This window comes from Dreissena polymorpha, chromosome 6 (assembly GCF_020536995.1).
Source record: "Dreissena polymorpha isolate Duluth1 chromosome 6, UMN_Dpol_1.0, whole genome shotgun sequence".
NCBI lineage: Eukaryota > Metazoa > Mollusca > Bivalvia > Myida > Dreissenidae > Dreissena > Dreissena polymorpha.
In genome coordinates, this window is record NC_068360.1 from 115,434,458 (window position 1) to 115,448,163 (window position 13,706).

General features: G+C 33.0%; 1 protein-coding gene across 1 annotated transcript; it reads right to left on the reverse strand.

Moving 5' to 3' along the window:
* Positions 1 to 4,168: 4,168 nt before the first annotated feature.
* On the reverse strand, positions 4,169 to 10,459 carry LOC127833812 (uncharacterized). The gene is made up of 3 exons (XM_052359272.1): positions 10,155 to 10,459; positions 9,621 to 9,709; positions 4,169 to 4,296 (listed from the first exon to the last, which is right to left on the reverse strand). Exons 1-3 carry the CDS (start codon positions 10,303 to 10,305, stop codon positions 4,219 to 4,221), a joined length of 318 nt encoding a protein of 105 aa, XP_052215232.1. The 5' UTR covers positions 10,306 to 10,459; the 3' UTR covers positions 4,169 to 4,218.
* Positions 10,460 to 13,706: the final 3,247 nt, after the last annotated feature.

A 13,706-nucleotide genomic window follows, 5' to 3' on the forward strand; every position in this document is an offset into this window, starting at 1 on the left:
GACCATATTGTACCGCATTCAATGAAGAGAAACCAAAGCGAAGTTTTAATGAATTTTATCCCCCCCATGAACCTAAAGATAATTTGCAAATGTTTGTTTTTCTTGCAATTCTTGAGCACATTTATAGTAAATATTTACCAGAATTTGCTTTAAAACTGGAATGTACGGGATTATCGGGTAATTGGCAAGTTATAATTCTAGTACAAGTTAGCAATATATTGCGATATATTGCAATACGGCTTTTTGAACTGACAATATAGTGCAATACGGTTTTTGGCGTATTATTGCATCACTAATGAGCATATGTGCGACCCTGCACTATTTGGAATTTTAATCTGACTCCTGGGTCAAAAGTTATAGGGGTTGGGGTGGGGCCGTGTCAGAGATTTTCACTCATTTTTTAATGTTATTTTAAATTAACTTCTTCATTTCTACACCGATTAACTTCAAATTGATACTGAACATCTCTTATGACAATACCGTCAATCTCAACTATGCATGGCCCCATTACCAACCCTGGAGCGCCCCGCCCACATAGACCAAGCCCACCTAAAATTGCTTTTTACTATAATTTCTTCATTTCTACACCGATTCACTTCAAATTGATACTGAACCTCTCTTATGACAATACGGTCAATCTCAACTATGCATGGCCCTATTACCAACCTTGGGGCGCCCCGCCCACATAGACCACACCCACCCAAAATTGCCTTTTACTATTATTTCTTCATTTCTACACCGATTAACTTCAAATTGATACTGAACTTCTCTTATGACAATACGGTCAATCTCAACTATGCATGGCCCCATTACCAACCCTGGGTCTCCCCGCCCACATAGGCCACACCCACCTTAAATTGCCTTTTACTATAATTTCTTCATTTCTACACCGATTGATTTCTAGTTGATACTGAACTTCTCTCATGACAATACGGTTTATCTCAACTATGCATGGCCCCATTACCAACCCTGGGGCGCCCCCTCCCACATAGGCCACACCCACTCAAAATTGCCTTTTACTATAACTTCTTCATTTCTACACCGATTCACTTCTAATTGTTACTGAACTTCTCTTATGACAATACGGTCAATCTCAACTATGCATGGCCCCATTACCAACCCTGGGGCGCCCCGCCCACATAGGTCACACCCACCCAAAAATTGCTTTTTACTATAATTCTTCATTTCTACACCGATTCACTTTTAATTAATACTGAACTTCTCTTAGGACAATACGGTCAATCTCAACTATGCATGGCCCCATTACCAACCCTGGGGCGCCCCTGGGTCAAACATGTGGCGTGGGGATACGCGTAGGCCTCTGCCGCGCCATTTCTAGTTTGTAGGTTGGGGGTCATGTTGGTAAACAAGTATGCAAAATATGAAAAGCAATATGTCAAGGGACACAGGAAATATTTGGGATAGTACGCAAACTTTAACATAGATTGATATCGTACGTGCTTTTACTTATTATTTCAATATCCTTGAAGTTTTCATTTTTTCCATCTAGTGTAATCGGTAACGGGATCTTTATTTACGTACGATACATTATTTAGTTCTTAACAGTTAATTATTCTGTCCATTACGGTCTTAGTGAATGTTGTATTTGTAGTGTTCCATTCTCAATTAGCATTAAATGCTACCGTTCTTCAATTTATGCAAATTAGCGTTAAGCGCTAATATTCTATAATCCATAATAGATGTAAATAATCAAAGAAGTCGACAGTGTAAACAGCCCATTTTATTCTCTGTAATATCCAAGAAAACACTGTGTTAATTTATTAAACAAGATAAACATTTGCATGCATAAATATCATTTATGATATATACGTACATATGCAACGATATTGATTCTTAATATATATTAATAAATCACACAGAATATTGTTCAATTTCACTAACAGTTTTCAGGCATTAACATTATTTTGTTAAATCATAAAATAAAGAAATTATTTATTTATGAGAAGACAGTAATATTTGTTTTACTAATATGATACTTATAAAATAGCAATTATCATTAATACACAATATATATTTATTTGGATATTGCGCAGTCAACCAACTTTCCAACTTTCTACATTGAATGTAGGTGAAACAAATTAAAGTAGTAAACAATAATTTAAGTATGAATATATTTATTTGCAGCAAACAATAATTTAGGTTTGAAAATAAATAAGTATCAACAGCTCACCTGTAATATCCAAGAAAACACTGTGGTGAGTCCCCCGCAGTGTTTTCTTAAATATTCTTCCAGATGCAATTTTCTGAAACCTGATCAGACTTTTCCTAATACGTTTCTCACGTGATCCTATGTGGTCTCACGTGGTACGCTGATTCACCTACTTTTTTATATTTGTTCGGGTCAAAGTTGTTAACCCTTGGTCATGGAACTTTCCAGAAGTTTCTATTGCTTACGTTTGCGTTCTTGATTTGGTAAACAATTTAGATTGGAATGTGCTATTCTTTGTTAGCTTAGTAAGCTGTTTTCTTATAGTACATCAATATGATAGAGTTTGTAGCTCACCTGGCACAAAAAGTATTCCGGTGTGGTTTTGTGAAAACTGGGCTTAAAAATGCGCAATTCCTTAAGTATTTCTAACAATGTACAATAGTTATTCTAAACAATATGCAATAGTTATTTTAAACAATATGCACTAGTTATTTTAAACAATATGCAATAATTATTTTAAAATTTTGTTAATTGAAATTAATTAAAACTTTATTAATTATGATTAATTAAAATTATTAAATAAGTTTAAGTGAAAATTTAAATATTACAAATATTTCATAAGATTGTGATTTTAATTGGATTACATCTTCCCCTCCTTCTTTTTAATTAGAATTCCTATTCTAATATATGGGCTGTTTAAATTTAACTGCTGTTGAAAACAATCCCAGAACATTTAACTGTATAATATTAAAGCATGCATACATGAATCTAACATATTTAACAACAATCGAAATAGATGTAATATATAGATAATAGAAAAAAGAATTCGTAAACACACTAGGCATTAATCGTAAATGAAAATACAACAACTCTAAATGTACACTCCGCCTGAAGTGTCTATAACAAAACAACAAATATAAACAGGGTTTCAAATAAACTATATTAGAGAATCAATACTTAGATCATTATTTGAAACATCAATAAGACAAAGATCAAGTACAACGTAATTGAAATGCACAATAATGACAAAGCAGTCTATATACATGTTAGTATTTGTTGGAAAACAAAAGAATTATCAAGTATTATTTATACAATTGAAAAGTTTGTAAGTTAATGTTTAGCATAGGTGACTTTAATAGTCACATTTAGTTATACATTTTTATGTTTAGTATGTTCATTTGGGTTCCAACATATACTGAGCTATTAGTTTCCAGTTGAAACATTTTACAGCATGGAGACATAATTTACAAATTTTGAATCCGTTTTGTATAGTGTCATAGGAGCAGAAGATATGATGGGGTGTATGGCAACAAGGGGTTCGACTTAAGAATAAATGAACAAGAGGATCAAGTTTTTTGAATTTTGGACGACAATTTTTCAGCGAAGTATGACAAACTCGACAATATGTGTTGTCAAAATCTATAGGGATCGATTGGCATTTAAGGGATTGTTTGTAAAGGCGAAAATGTTGAGTCATTAATTTATTGATTTGTTTAAGATCTGCATTTAAGATGTCTGTAATGGAAAAATTGTATAACGAGGGAGGTAGAAATTTTGATTGAAGAAATCTTTTGTGGGCTATTATGGATCTTTGGGATTTTGAACCGAACCTTAAAATAATTGTTTGGCAGATTTGAAAATTTAGGGGGTGGATTTCATAAAGTAGATGGTCGAGCATTTGAAGATAGAGTATATTTATGTCGAAGTAGTCTATAGCAAAATTAAGCTTGAAAATGAAATGTTAGGATTATTTAACATGTGGGTAAATAGTAACTTTTTAGTGCGTCTATGGATTTTTCTTAATTTGGGAAAAGTATTTAAAAAGTATTTTATGTGATGCAGTTGATAGTGATCTAAAGGGAGGGAAATGTATAAATTACTAGAAGAGTTGCCATTGTATTTAAATAATAACTTGAAATAATTAGAGAACAATATAAAAAATGAAATGTTAATAACAATATCCATTTTATGAAAATAATGAAATGTAAAATTGACAACAGGGAACCAAAAATGTAACGATAAAATGATATTATATATACAATAGAGTATCAATGAAAATACAAATTTAAGAACACAATTATGAAATACACACTATATTTATATGAATGATGTATTGTCGTGTGCGCCTGAAATGAGAACAGCGAAAGTATAAAAAAAAATTTGAAGTATGTATGTAATGAATAAAATCAAAGTATGTAACGATTGACATCTAATATGAGAAAACATGTAAAATGTAGTATTTAATAATGAAGATTAAATTAAATCATTTCAATAATCTTCAAAGTATTTATAATGGTTAAATGGGAAAAAAATGAAATATAACATTGAATAATTGACGTCAGAGTTGAAATCCATGCAAAATTTGACATCAAAGTTATAACATATTCAAATATGATGATGACAAAGTGATAACTAATGCTATTCCACTAATGCTATTCCATTTTTTTTTTTTTTTTTTTTTTTTTTTTTTTTTTTTTTGAAGTTGAAGTTCGTTTATGTACGTTCCTTAATTCCGTTATGGACCAAGAATAGTTCAGTGTGATAGTTTGTGTTGAGCATTTGTCGAAGTTTGATGTACTGATAAATGCCAATTGACAGAGCAGATGGTATTTCCATTATTATATCCCCTGTAGCGTTCCGAAACGAAATTTCTGTAGTGTTAATGAGCAGTTTTGGAAACAATCCAAAGCGTATGCTGTTTATGTTCAGGGTGACAGGTAAGTCAATGATCCATTCTGATCGACAAGAAACCGAACTGACGATGTTGATATCAATACAATTTAAACCATTTGATACATGTAAAATCAAAAGAGTGCCACGTTGTCGTTTGAATATTTGCAATTTGCGAAGGATTGTTATTAGCAAGAGAACGTGAATCATGGCCAGAAAGACAAGAAAATGTTCATATTTCAGAGACTCATTAAGACTGTTGGTAAATTCCTGAAGTGGTGATAGCGTGGTGGGATTGTCGTATTTAAGATGTTGTGCCGCTGTTGGTTTTATTAGTGTAATTGCAGTTAATAGAATGCGAATTTTTCGTGAAAGAAATATCAACATGAGCGTGTTTCCGATTGTGAGTAATATACCTATGATTGAAATTATATCAAAAGTGGATAAACCTGATTCAATTGAGATTTCACCGTTAAGCATTGCTTCTGTTAGGCTATGGTACACAATTTGGTTTTTCTTTGCTCTTTTCACAAAGGTTTGCATGTCAATTTCTAATTTGTGCGACCGAGTTAATATATCCTGTGTGTTTTGATCGAAGGTTTTTAATACCGGTAATAATACATTTATTGGATCATTGTACGAAATGTTTTTCATCAATTTATCCAAAACCGTATTATTAAAAAATTGTTGGAGTAACGGTAAGTTAATTGGATATATTTGGTCGACAGTAGTATCGTTTGTCAAACATTTTGTGAATTGCTCATCAATACGTTGACTTTTTGAGACTAGTTTACATGCACATGGTACATCGATAATGCAGTACTTACAATCATCTATTGTTTTAGAACGATTTACACATTCCAATTTTAAATTTGATTGCATGTATGCAAGTACCTTAGAACTATTTAAAATTCTCAGCTCTGGTTTCAAGACGTTTCTTACTATCTTATATTCACATATATCTTTCGTTTTTGCATTGTCCCCGTGTTTCAAGAGTTCTACGAAACAATATTGAAATCGATTTCAAATATAACATTATGTTTACATAAAATTGTTGAACCTGCTGTCAAACAGTCTCTCAAGAATGATTCATCAAGAAAAGTGAATAATAGGTTTTTCCCATTATAAATTAAATACCGCGGTTTTGATGTGAATTCATTAGCATCTTTGTTTTTTATATCATTGTCAAGAGGAATTGGAAAGAAATTTAATTCATAAATTTCGTTATCCAAACTGTTTGTCAGTGGAAACAATACCATTATGTATATCGAATTATTGTTGCGTCCATAAATAAATTCAGCATGATTGTAGTAGAATGCCAATTCAGTGCTGACCAATTTATGAGTCGGATAGTTGATTTTTAACGACGAAGCTATTTCTGTTAACGTTTGGGACATAAGTTCGGGGTTTATTATATGAATCGATAATTTACGATTGCTCAGTGATTCAATTCCTATGGCTAGCCTATCAAACTGTGACCTTATTTTGATCATTTTATCATTTACATCTAGTATTAACTTTTCAGCAGTTGTATGTTTATTTGACATAGATTCCATTTCGTCCACAATTTTATGCCTGACTGCTGAAGCATTCGCAACGAATTCATCGAATAATTTCATATGCTCGTGAACATTAGTTGCAAATGATGCCATTTCGCCGAATTCGTGCGTAAATGTGTTTGTTAAGAGATTAACTCTTTGTGCCAATTTATTTGCATGATCGCGTAATCGATTAAGTTGTGACGTTGTTGCAATGCCAAAAAGAGTTGAACCTAATTGTCCTATAAAGGGAAGTAAGGGTTGTGACTCACGTGTCTTCCGTTTATCTGAGATTGTAGGAATCATGCTACGAAATTTGTGTAACAAAGATTGTATATCATGTTCCATTAAAATCCTTAGAGTGTTGAATTCGACGCTAGGTACATCCTTTTTCGTAGAAATAAGTGTCTCTACACAATGAATAATTTCTACCGATGTCACTATTGAAATGATAGTCCGGCATATCAAATCGAAAAGTATGCGTCCATTCATTATTCACGAAGTTTATTGTTTTTGGATCTGAGAACTTAACGCCATGGTTCATCAGCAATTGTTCGCTGTGTGCTCCCACAAGTGACAGGAAAAGTATAATGAATCGTGTGACCAACATCTTGCCTAAAAGAAAAAAAATAACAGTTAATTTGTTTATCATTTTACCGTTTTCTTTTGTGATTTTTCTTTAGAGATTTGTTTATATAAAATTGTTTAATAAGTGCTTTTGATGTGTCTTCGTCATTTGCCCAACTGTTCTTATACTTTTTGTTTGTCCATTTTATCAAATATTGTCTTTGATTATTTTTAATTCTGGCTTTTAAAATTTTGTCAGCTTTGTACCATTTCTTGTTTGAATTTTTTGGTGAAATATCATTTTGATTTATTGTATTTTGTTTGTCAGTTGCCGTTATATTTGGCTGTGTATTGTTGGTAACGGTTTGCGGATTGTTTTGATTTTCTGTGTTATCATTAGTTTCTTTTTCATGGAATTTGAATGTTTGAGATAAATCACGTAAATCCTTTTCATCATGGTATCTTCTTAATCTGTTGATATTAACCGGAACTTTTAATTCTTTGTTTGAATATCGTTCTCTCAAAATATATGTGCCATTTTGTAATATTTTGGTTATGTAATAGGGTTGCTCTGAAAATTTTCGAAACAATTTTCTGGATTTATTTAAAGGTACTTTTTCTTGTTTAATAAAAACAAGATCTCCTAATTTAAATGGACGTATTGCAGTTTTGCGATTGTAAAACTTACGCATAACGTCACGAGAATTATTTATGTTTTCTTGTGTGATATTCCATATAAGTTTAAATCTTTGTTTCAATTCCTCAACATAAGTGTTTATTGAAGGGTTGGTATTAATTGGTGGAAATAATTCGGAAGTGATGGGTTTATTCATATGTCGGCCGAAAAGAATGTAGTACGGAGAGTATTGTGTCGTTTTCGGACATACTGTTGAATTATAGGCTAATTGGACACTGGAAAGCTTATCAGGCCAATCGCTTTCGTCTTTTAACGATGTACGTAGTATTGAGAGTAATGTAGAGTGTACCCGTTCTACCATTCCGTTACTCATTGGGTGATAAGATGAAGTTCGATGCCTCTTTATTTGAAAGAATTTATAAAGAACATCCATTAAACCACTTAAGAAGTTTTGTCCTCGGTCAGATGTGATACGTTTGGGCGGTCCAAATATTGCAAATACTTTATGATAAAGTTGTTCTGCGATTTCAATAGTGTTTTACGTTTTTAATGGTATAAATAGTGCGAATTTTGAAAATGCGCATATAACGCTTAAAACATATTTATATTCTTTGCTCTGTTTTGCTACCGTAACAATGTCGATGTGTAACATGTCAAATGGTGCGCTTGCAATAAAAGGTTCTTGTAATGGATATGGTTTATAATTGTGATCTCTTTTAAATATTTGACAGTTTTTACAAGATTGAACATAATCTTTAACTGCTTGATACATTTTTGGAAAGTAATAAAAAGTTTTGAGGGTTGCAAACATTCTATCAACACCACAGTGACCATTTAAATCATGAAAACTGTAGAGTATTTCACTTCTTAATGACTCAGGTAAAGCTAATTGTTTAATTTAAGTTTTTTCAGTTTGATGTTTCTTAGATCTTGGTTCGTAAAAATGAAACAGAACATTGTCAACTATTTCGTATTGGGTGCTTATATATGGAATTCGTTTTGCTAAGTCTTTATCATCAGGTAAATGACCGTTCTTTAAAAATGCATAAATGTCGCCGAAGTCTTTTGATGTAGCTTGTAAGTTTATAATGTCTAGTTGATTAGTTGTTAAGTGCGCGTGTTGTTTGCGGTCATTGACTGTCTGGAGTTGTGAACCAGGTATGTGATCATTATCTGAGATAACACTGTTGTCAGGTGGAATGGTGCTAAGTTGATTGTCAGCAGAGGTAATTGGTTGATGATTGGTGGGTGTTGTGTTGATTGTTTGTTTTCGCATTTTTCTTGTGAGAATGTTAACCTGGGAGCAATGATTATTTTGCGTTACTTGTATTGGTGCCAAGGTTTGTGGAGGTGTTAAAGGTGCGTTATTATTGGAAAGTGTATGTATGTTTTCCTTGGATTTAACGTGGGTGTCTGATTTAGAATAGTTAATTCTACTAAGGTAATCGCTCGGATTTGTCTTGCCAGTTTTATAAATGATTTCATGATCATAATTTTCTAGTTCTAAAGCCCATCTATATAGTCTGTCATTTGAGTGTTTTGCTGTATGCAAAAATGTTAAAGCTTTATTGTCTGTTATAATTTTGACATGTTTATTTGATATATAGACTCTACATTCTTTCAAAGCGTAAATGATTGCTAATAATTCCAGTTCACAACTACTGTAACGTTTTTCGTTATCTTTTAAAGCACGACCCCCATATAAAATAACATGATGACGGTTTGGAGAATCTTCTTGACATAAAATGAATCCTACTGCGGAGGTACTAGCATCTGTATAAATAGTGAATTCTTGATTATCGTTTAGCAAGTGCTTTGGTGAGTTCTTGATAATTAGATTTAATATCTTCGGTCAGATTATTGTAAAAATTCTCTGCATTGTCGGACAGGTAAAATGGAAGAACATTAGCGTACTCACCCCTATCAATGTTATTCATGCTACAAAATTTCTGAAATTTTGCCAGAAACGCTGGTAAACTATCATAGTCTCTGCCTGTAAAGCATGCTAACTTAATTATGTTTGGCTTAAACATTGTACCTCTTGGGTCCGAAGTCTGTGCGGTATGGAAGTTTCTCGCCGGTCGTTCCCCGTCTGCTGGAGAGTGGCCAGGTGCGGAAGGCGTCTGCCTACGTAAGTTAATATTGTCACTATTAGCACTTTGCGATGGAAAATTAGCACTATTAACACTAGGTGATAGGGTATTTAAGAAAAAGTTAGGTCTCTGCGAGATAACACTGGAAATTGGATCCTGTAGTCGTTCGTCGGGAAGGCACTGAAAATTACCATATGGCGGTGGTACTGGGTCGTACCGGAAATTGGATAATGGCTCGAGTAGCGATTCCTTCGGCGGGTCCTGCGTTAATGGCTGGAGTGTTGTTTCTTGGGTTTCTTCGGTGTCTGATGCATTGGATTGTAATGGGTGACTTTGAAATGGGCTGTCATGTATTGTTACTCTTCTGATTGTTTTGATAGAATTTAATTGTTTATGAAAATCTGAACGTAATTGTTTTTTACGACGTTTTTCACTTGCAACAAAATCTTCGGGAGTTTGTAAATAAGGTTTTGACTCACTTGATGATTTTGGAGTGTCTTGTTTTGATATGGTAGTTGATGGTTGAAGTGGTTGCTCCGGAACTGTCGACTCGTCAGGTGGGGATGTTGGCGGCGTCAACTGTGGCGGTAGAGTGGCTGATAGGCGAGAACGTAAATTGTAGTGAGACATCTTGAAACATTTCTGACGATTTTTGTTGTGGAAAATGTTATTGTAAAGGAATTAAACTTTAGAACCTATTCTCCACCAGATATCGTACGTGCTTTTACTTATTATTTCAATATCCTTGAAGTTTTCATTTTTTCCATCTAGTGTAATCGGTAACGGGATCTTTATTTACGTACGATACATTATTTAGTTCTTAACAGTTAATTATTCTGTCCATTACGGTCTTAGTGAATGTTGTATTTGTAGTGTTCCATTCTCAATTAGCATTAAATGCTACCGTTCTTCAATTTATGCAAATTAGCGTTAAGCGCTAATATTCTATAATCCATAATAGATGTAAATAATCAAAGAAGTCGACAGTGTAAACAGCCCATTTTATTCTCTGTAATATCCAAGAAAACACTGTGTTAATTTATTAAACAAGATAAACATTTGCATGCATAAATATCATTTATGATATATACGTACATATGCAACGATATTGATTCTTAATATATATTAATAAATCACACAGAATATTGTTCAATTTCACTAACAGTTTTCAGGCATTAACATTATTTTGTTAAATCATAAAATAAAGAAATTATTTATTTATGAGAAGACAGTACTATTTGTTTTACTAATATGATACTTATAAAATAGCAATTATCATTAATACACAATATATATTTATTTGGATATTGCGCAGTCAACCAACTTTCCAACTTTCTACATTGAATGTAGGTGAAACAAATTAAAGTAGTAAACAATAATTTAAATATGAATATATTTATTTGCAGCAAACAATAATTTAGGTTTGAAAATAAATAAGTATCAACAGCTCACCTGTAATATCCAAGAAAACACTGTGGTGAGTCCCCCGCAGTGTTTTCTTAAATATTCTTCCAGATGCAATTTTCTGAAACCTGATCAGACTTTTCCTAATACGTTTCTCACGTGATCCTATGTGGTCTCACGTGGTACGCTGATTCACCTACTTTTTTATATTTGTTCGGGTCAAAGTTGTTAACCCTTGGTCATGGAACTTTCCAGAAGTTTCTATTGCTTACGTTTGCGTTCTTGATTTGGTAAACAATTTAGATTGGAATGTGCTATTCTTTGTTAGCTTAGTAAGCTGTTTTCTTATAGTACATCAATATGATAGAGTTTGTAGCTCACCTGGCACAAAAAGTATTCCGGTGTGGTTTTGTGAAAACTGGGCTTAAAAATGCGCAATTCCTTAAGTATTTCTAACAATGTACAATAGTTATTCTAAACAATATGCAATAGTTATTTTAAACAATATGCACTAGTTATTTTAAACAATATGCAATAATTATTTTAAAATTTTGTCCATTGAAATTAATTAAAACTTTATTAATTATGATTAATTAAAATTATTAAATAAGTTAAAGTGAAAATTTAAATATTACAAATATTTCATAAGATTGTGATTTTAATTGGATTACATTTATCAATAATATGCATATTCTAAGTATAAAAGGGGCAATAATTATGTCAAAATGCTTGATACAGTGGTCTGCTCTTGTAAATAGGTTTGGGCCATGTTGGTAAACAAGTATGCACAATATGAAAGCAATTTGTCAAGGGACATAGGAAATATTTGGGGTAGTACGCAAACTTTAACATTTGCACGCCAACGCCAACGCTACCGCCGACACCAGGGCGAGTAGGATAGCTCCACTATATATGTTTCATATATAATAGTCGAGCTAAAAATTAGTAAAACAAGAGGGCCATGGGTCTTATGGCGCTCACCTAAAACCCAAAGGAACTGGACTATTCTGAGAAAGTACCAGGTGTTTCATGAACATTGGACCAAAAACGTAACTTCTTGAGTATTAACATGTTTATTTTGTATTTGACCTAGTGACCTAGTTTTTGAGCTCACATGACCAAGATTCAATCTCAGCCCAGATTTTATTAGGACAAATGTTCTAACAAAGTTTGATGAAGATTGACCAAAGATGTGACTAATATAGCGTCAACAAATCTTCATTATAGCCATATAAGGAAAACTGCCCCACCCCCTGGCAGCTAGGTTTTAAAACGAACCTGAAGAAAGTTTGAACTCAACTGGTAAGTCATTATAAAAAGTGTTCTGACTAAGTTTTATAAAGATTGGACCGTAAATAGGACTTCTAGAACGTTTACAAGGTTTTATTATAGCCATATTAGGTAAAATGCCCCGCCGAAAAAAAAATCGGATAAAGGGAGACAATTCAAAGAGTGCATTGTTACTGATTGTTCCTCCTTACCGCCCACGTGTAAAAACTCAATCTATTTTTAGTTGTGGCGACCTTGATTTAAAAGTCTGATAAAGGGAGACAATTCAAAATGTGAATTGTTACTGATTGTTCTTAGTTACCCCCCTTGTGTCAAATCCAATCTATTTTCTCAGTGTGACCTTGACCTTAGAGATATTGACGTTAATCTTAAGCATAACATACCGTCCAATGATTGTGAATAAATGTACCAAGTAATTTTAAAAGCTCACAATGAATGACATAGTTATGGCCTGGACAAGATCATTTATGGCCATTTTTGACCTTTGAACTCAATGTGTGACCTTGACGTTGCAGAAATCAACATAATTCTTTTGCATGACACACCGACCTATGATGGTGAACAAATGTGCCAAATGATTTTAAAATCTCACAATGAACGACAAAGTTATGGCCCGGACAAGCTTATTCTGCCCGCCAGCCCGCTCGCTGACATTTACTAATCTAATTACCGGTTTTTTCCTTTGGAAAACCCGGTTAAAAATGTCCCGCCTCTGGTCTTTCAACAGACCACAACCATTTTCAAACTCATCTAAGATTTCATTGGTAAAAATGTTCTGACTAAGTTTGATAGATATTGGACAATAAATGTGTCTTTTAGAGTGTTAACAAGGTTTTACTATAGACATTTAAAGAAAAACTGCCCCGACCCTGGTTGCCATGTTTTTGTACCAACCAAAACTATTTTCTAACTAGTCCAAGATATAATTATGACCTATGTTTGAAGCAAGTTGCATAAATATTGAACTAAAAATGTGACTTTTAGAGTGTTGACAAAATTTTACACAAAAGTCATAAAAAAAGCCCCACCCTCTGGTGGCCATGTTTTTCAACAGGCCAGAACCATTTTAGAACTCATCCAAGATATCATTCTAACAATTGTTCTGACTAAGTTTCGTGAAGATTGGACCATAAATATTAGTGATGCAATAATACGCCAAAAACCGTATTGCAATATATTGTCAGTTCAAAAACCCGTATTGCAATATATCGCAATATATTGCTAACTTGTACTAGAATTATAACTTGCAAATTACCCGATAATCCCGCACATTCCAGTTTTATAGCAAATTCTGGTAAATATTTACTATAAATTTGCTTAAGAATTACAAGAAACAC

Bases quoted from the DNA above. Each gene is read 5' to 3' on its own strand.
- LOC127833812 (XM_052359272.1), bottom strand. From the start codon at position 10,305: ATGTCTCACTACAATTTACGTTCTCGCCTATCAGCCACTCTACCGCCA. The intron at 9,710-10,154 runs GTGAGTCAAAAC...TAACTTACGTAG, and splicing joins AGACACTCCAAAATCATCAA to GCAGACGCCTTCCGCACCTG. The intron at 4,297-9,620 runs GTACAATGTTTA...TTCTCATTTCAG, and splicing joins ACAGACTTCGGACCCAAGAG to GCGCACACGACAATACATCA.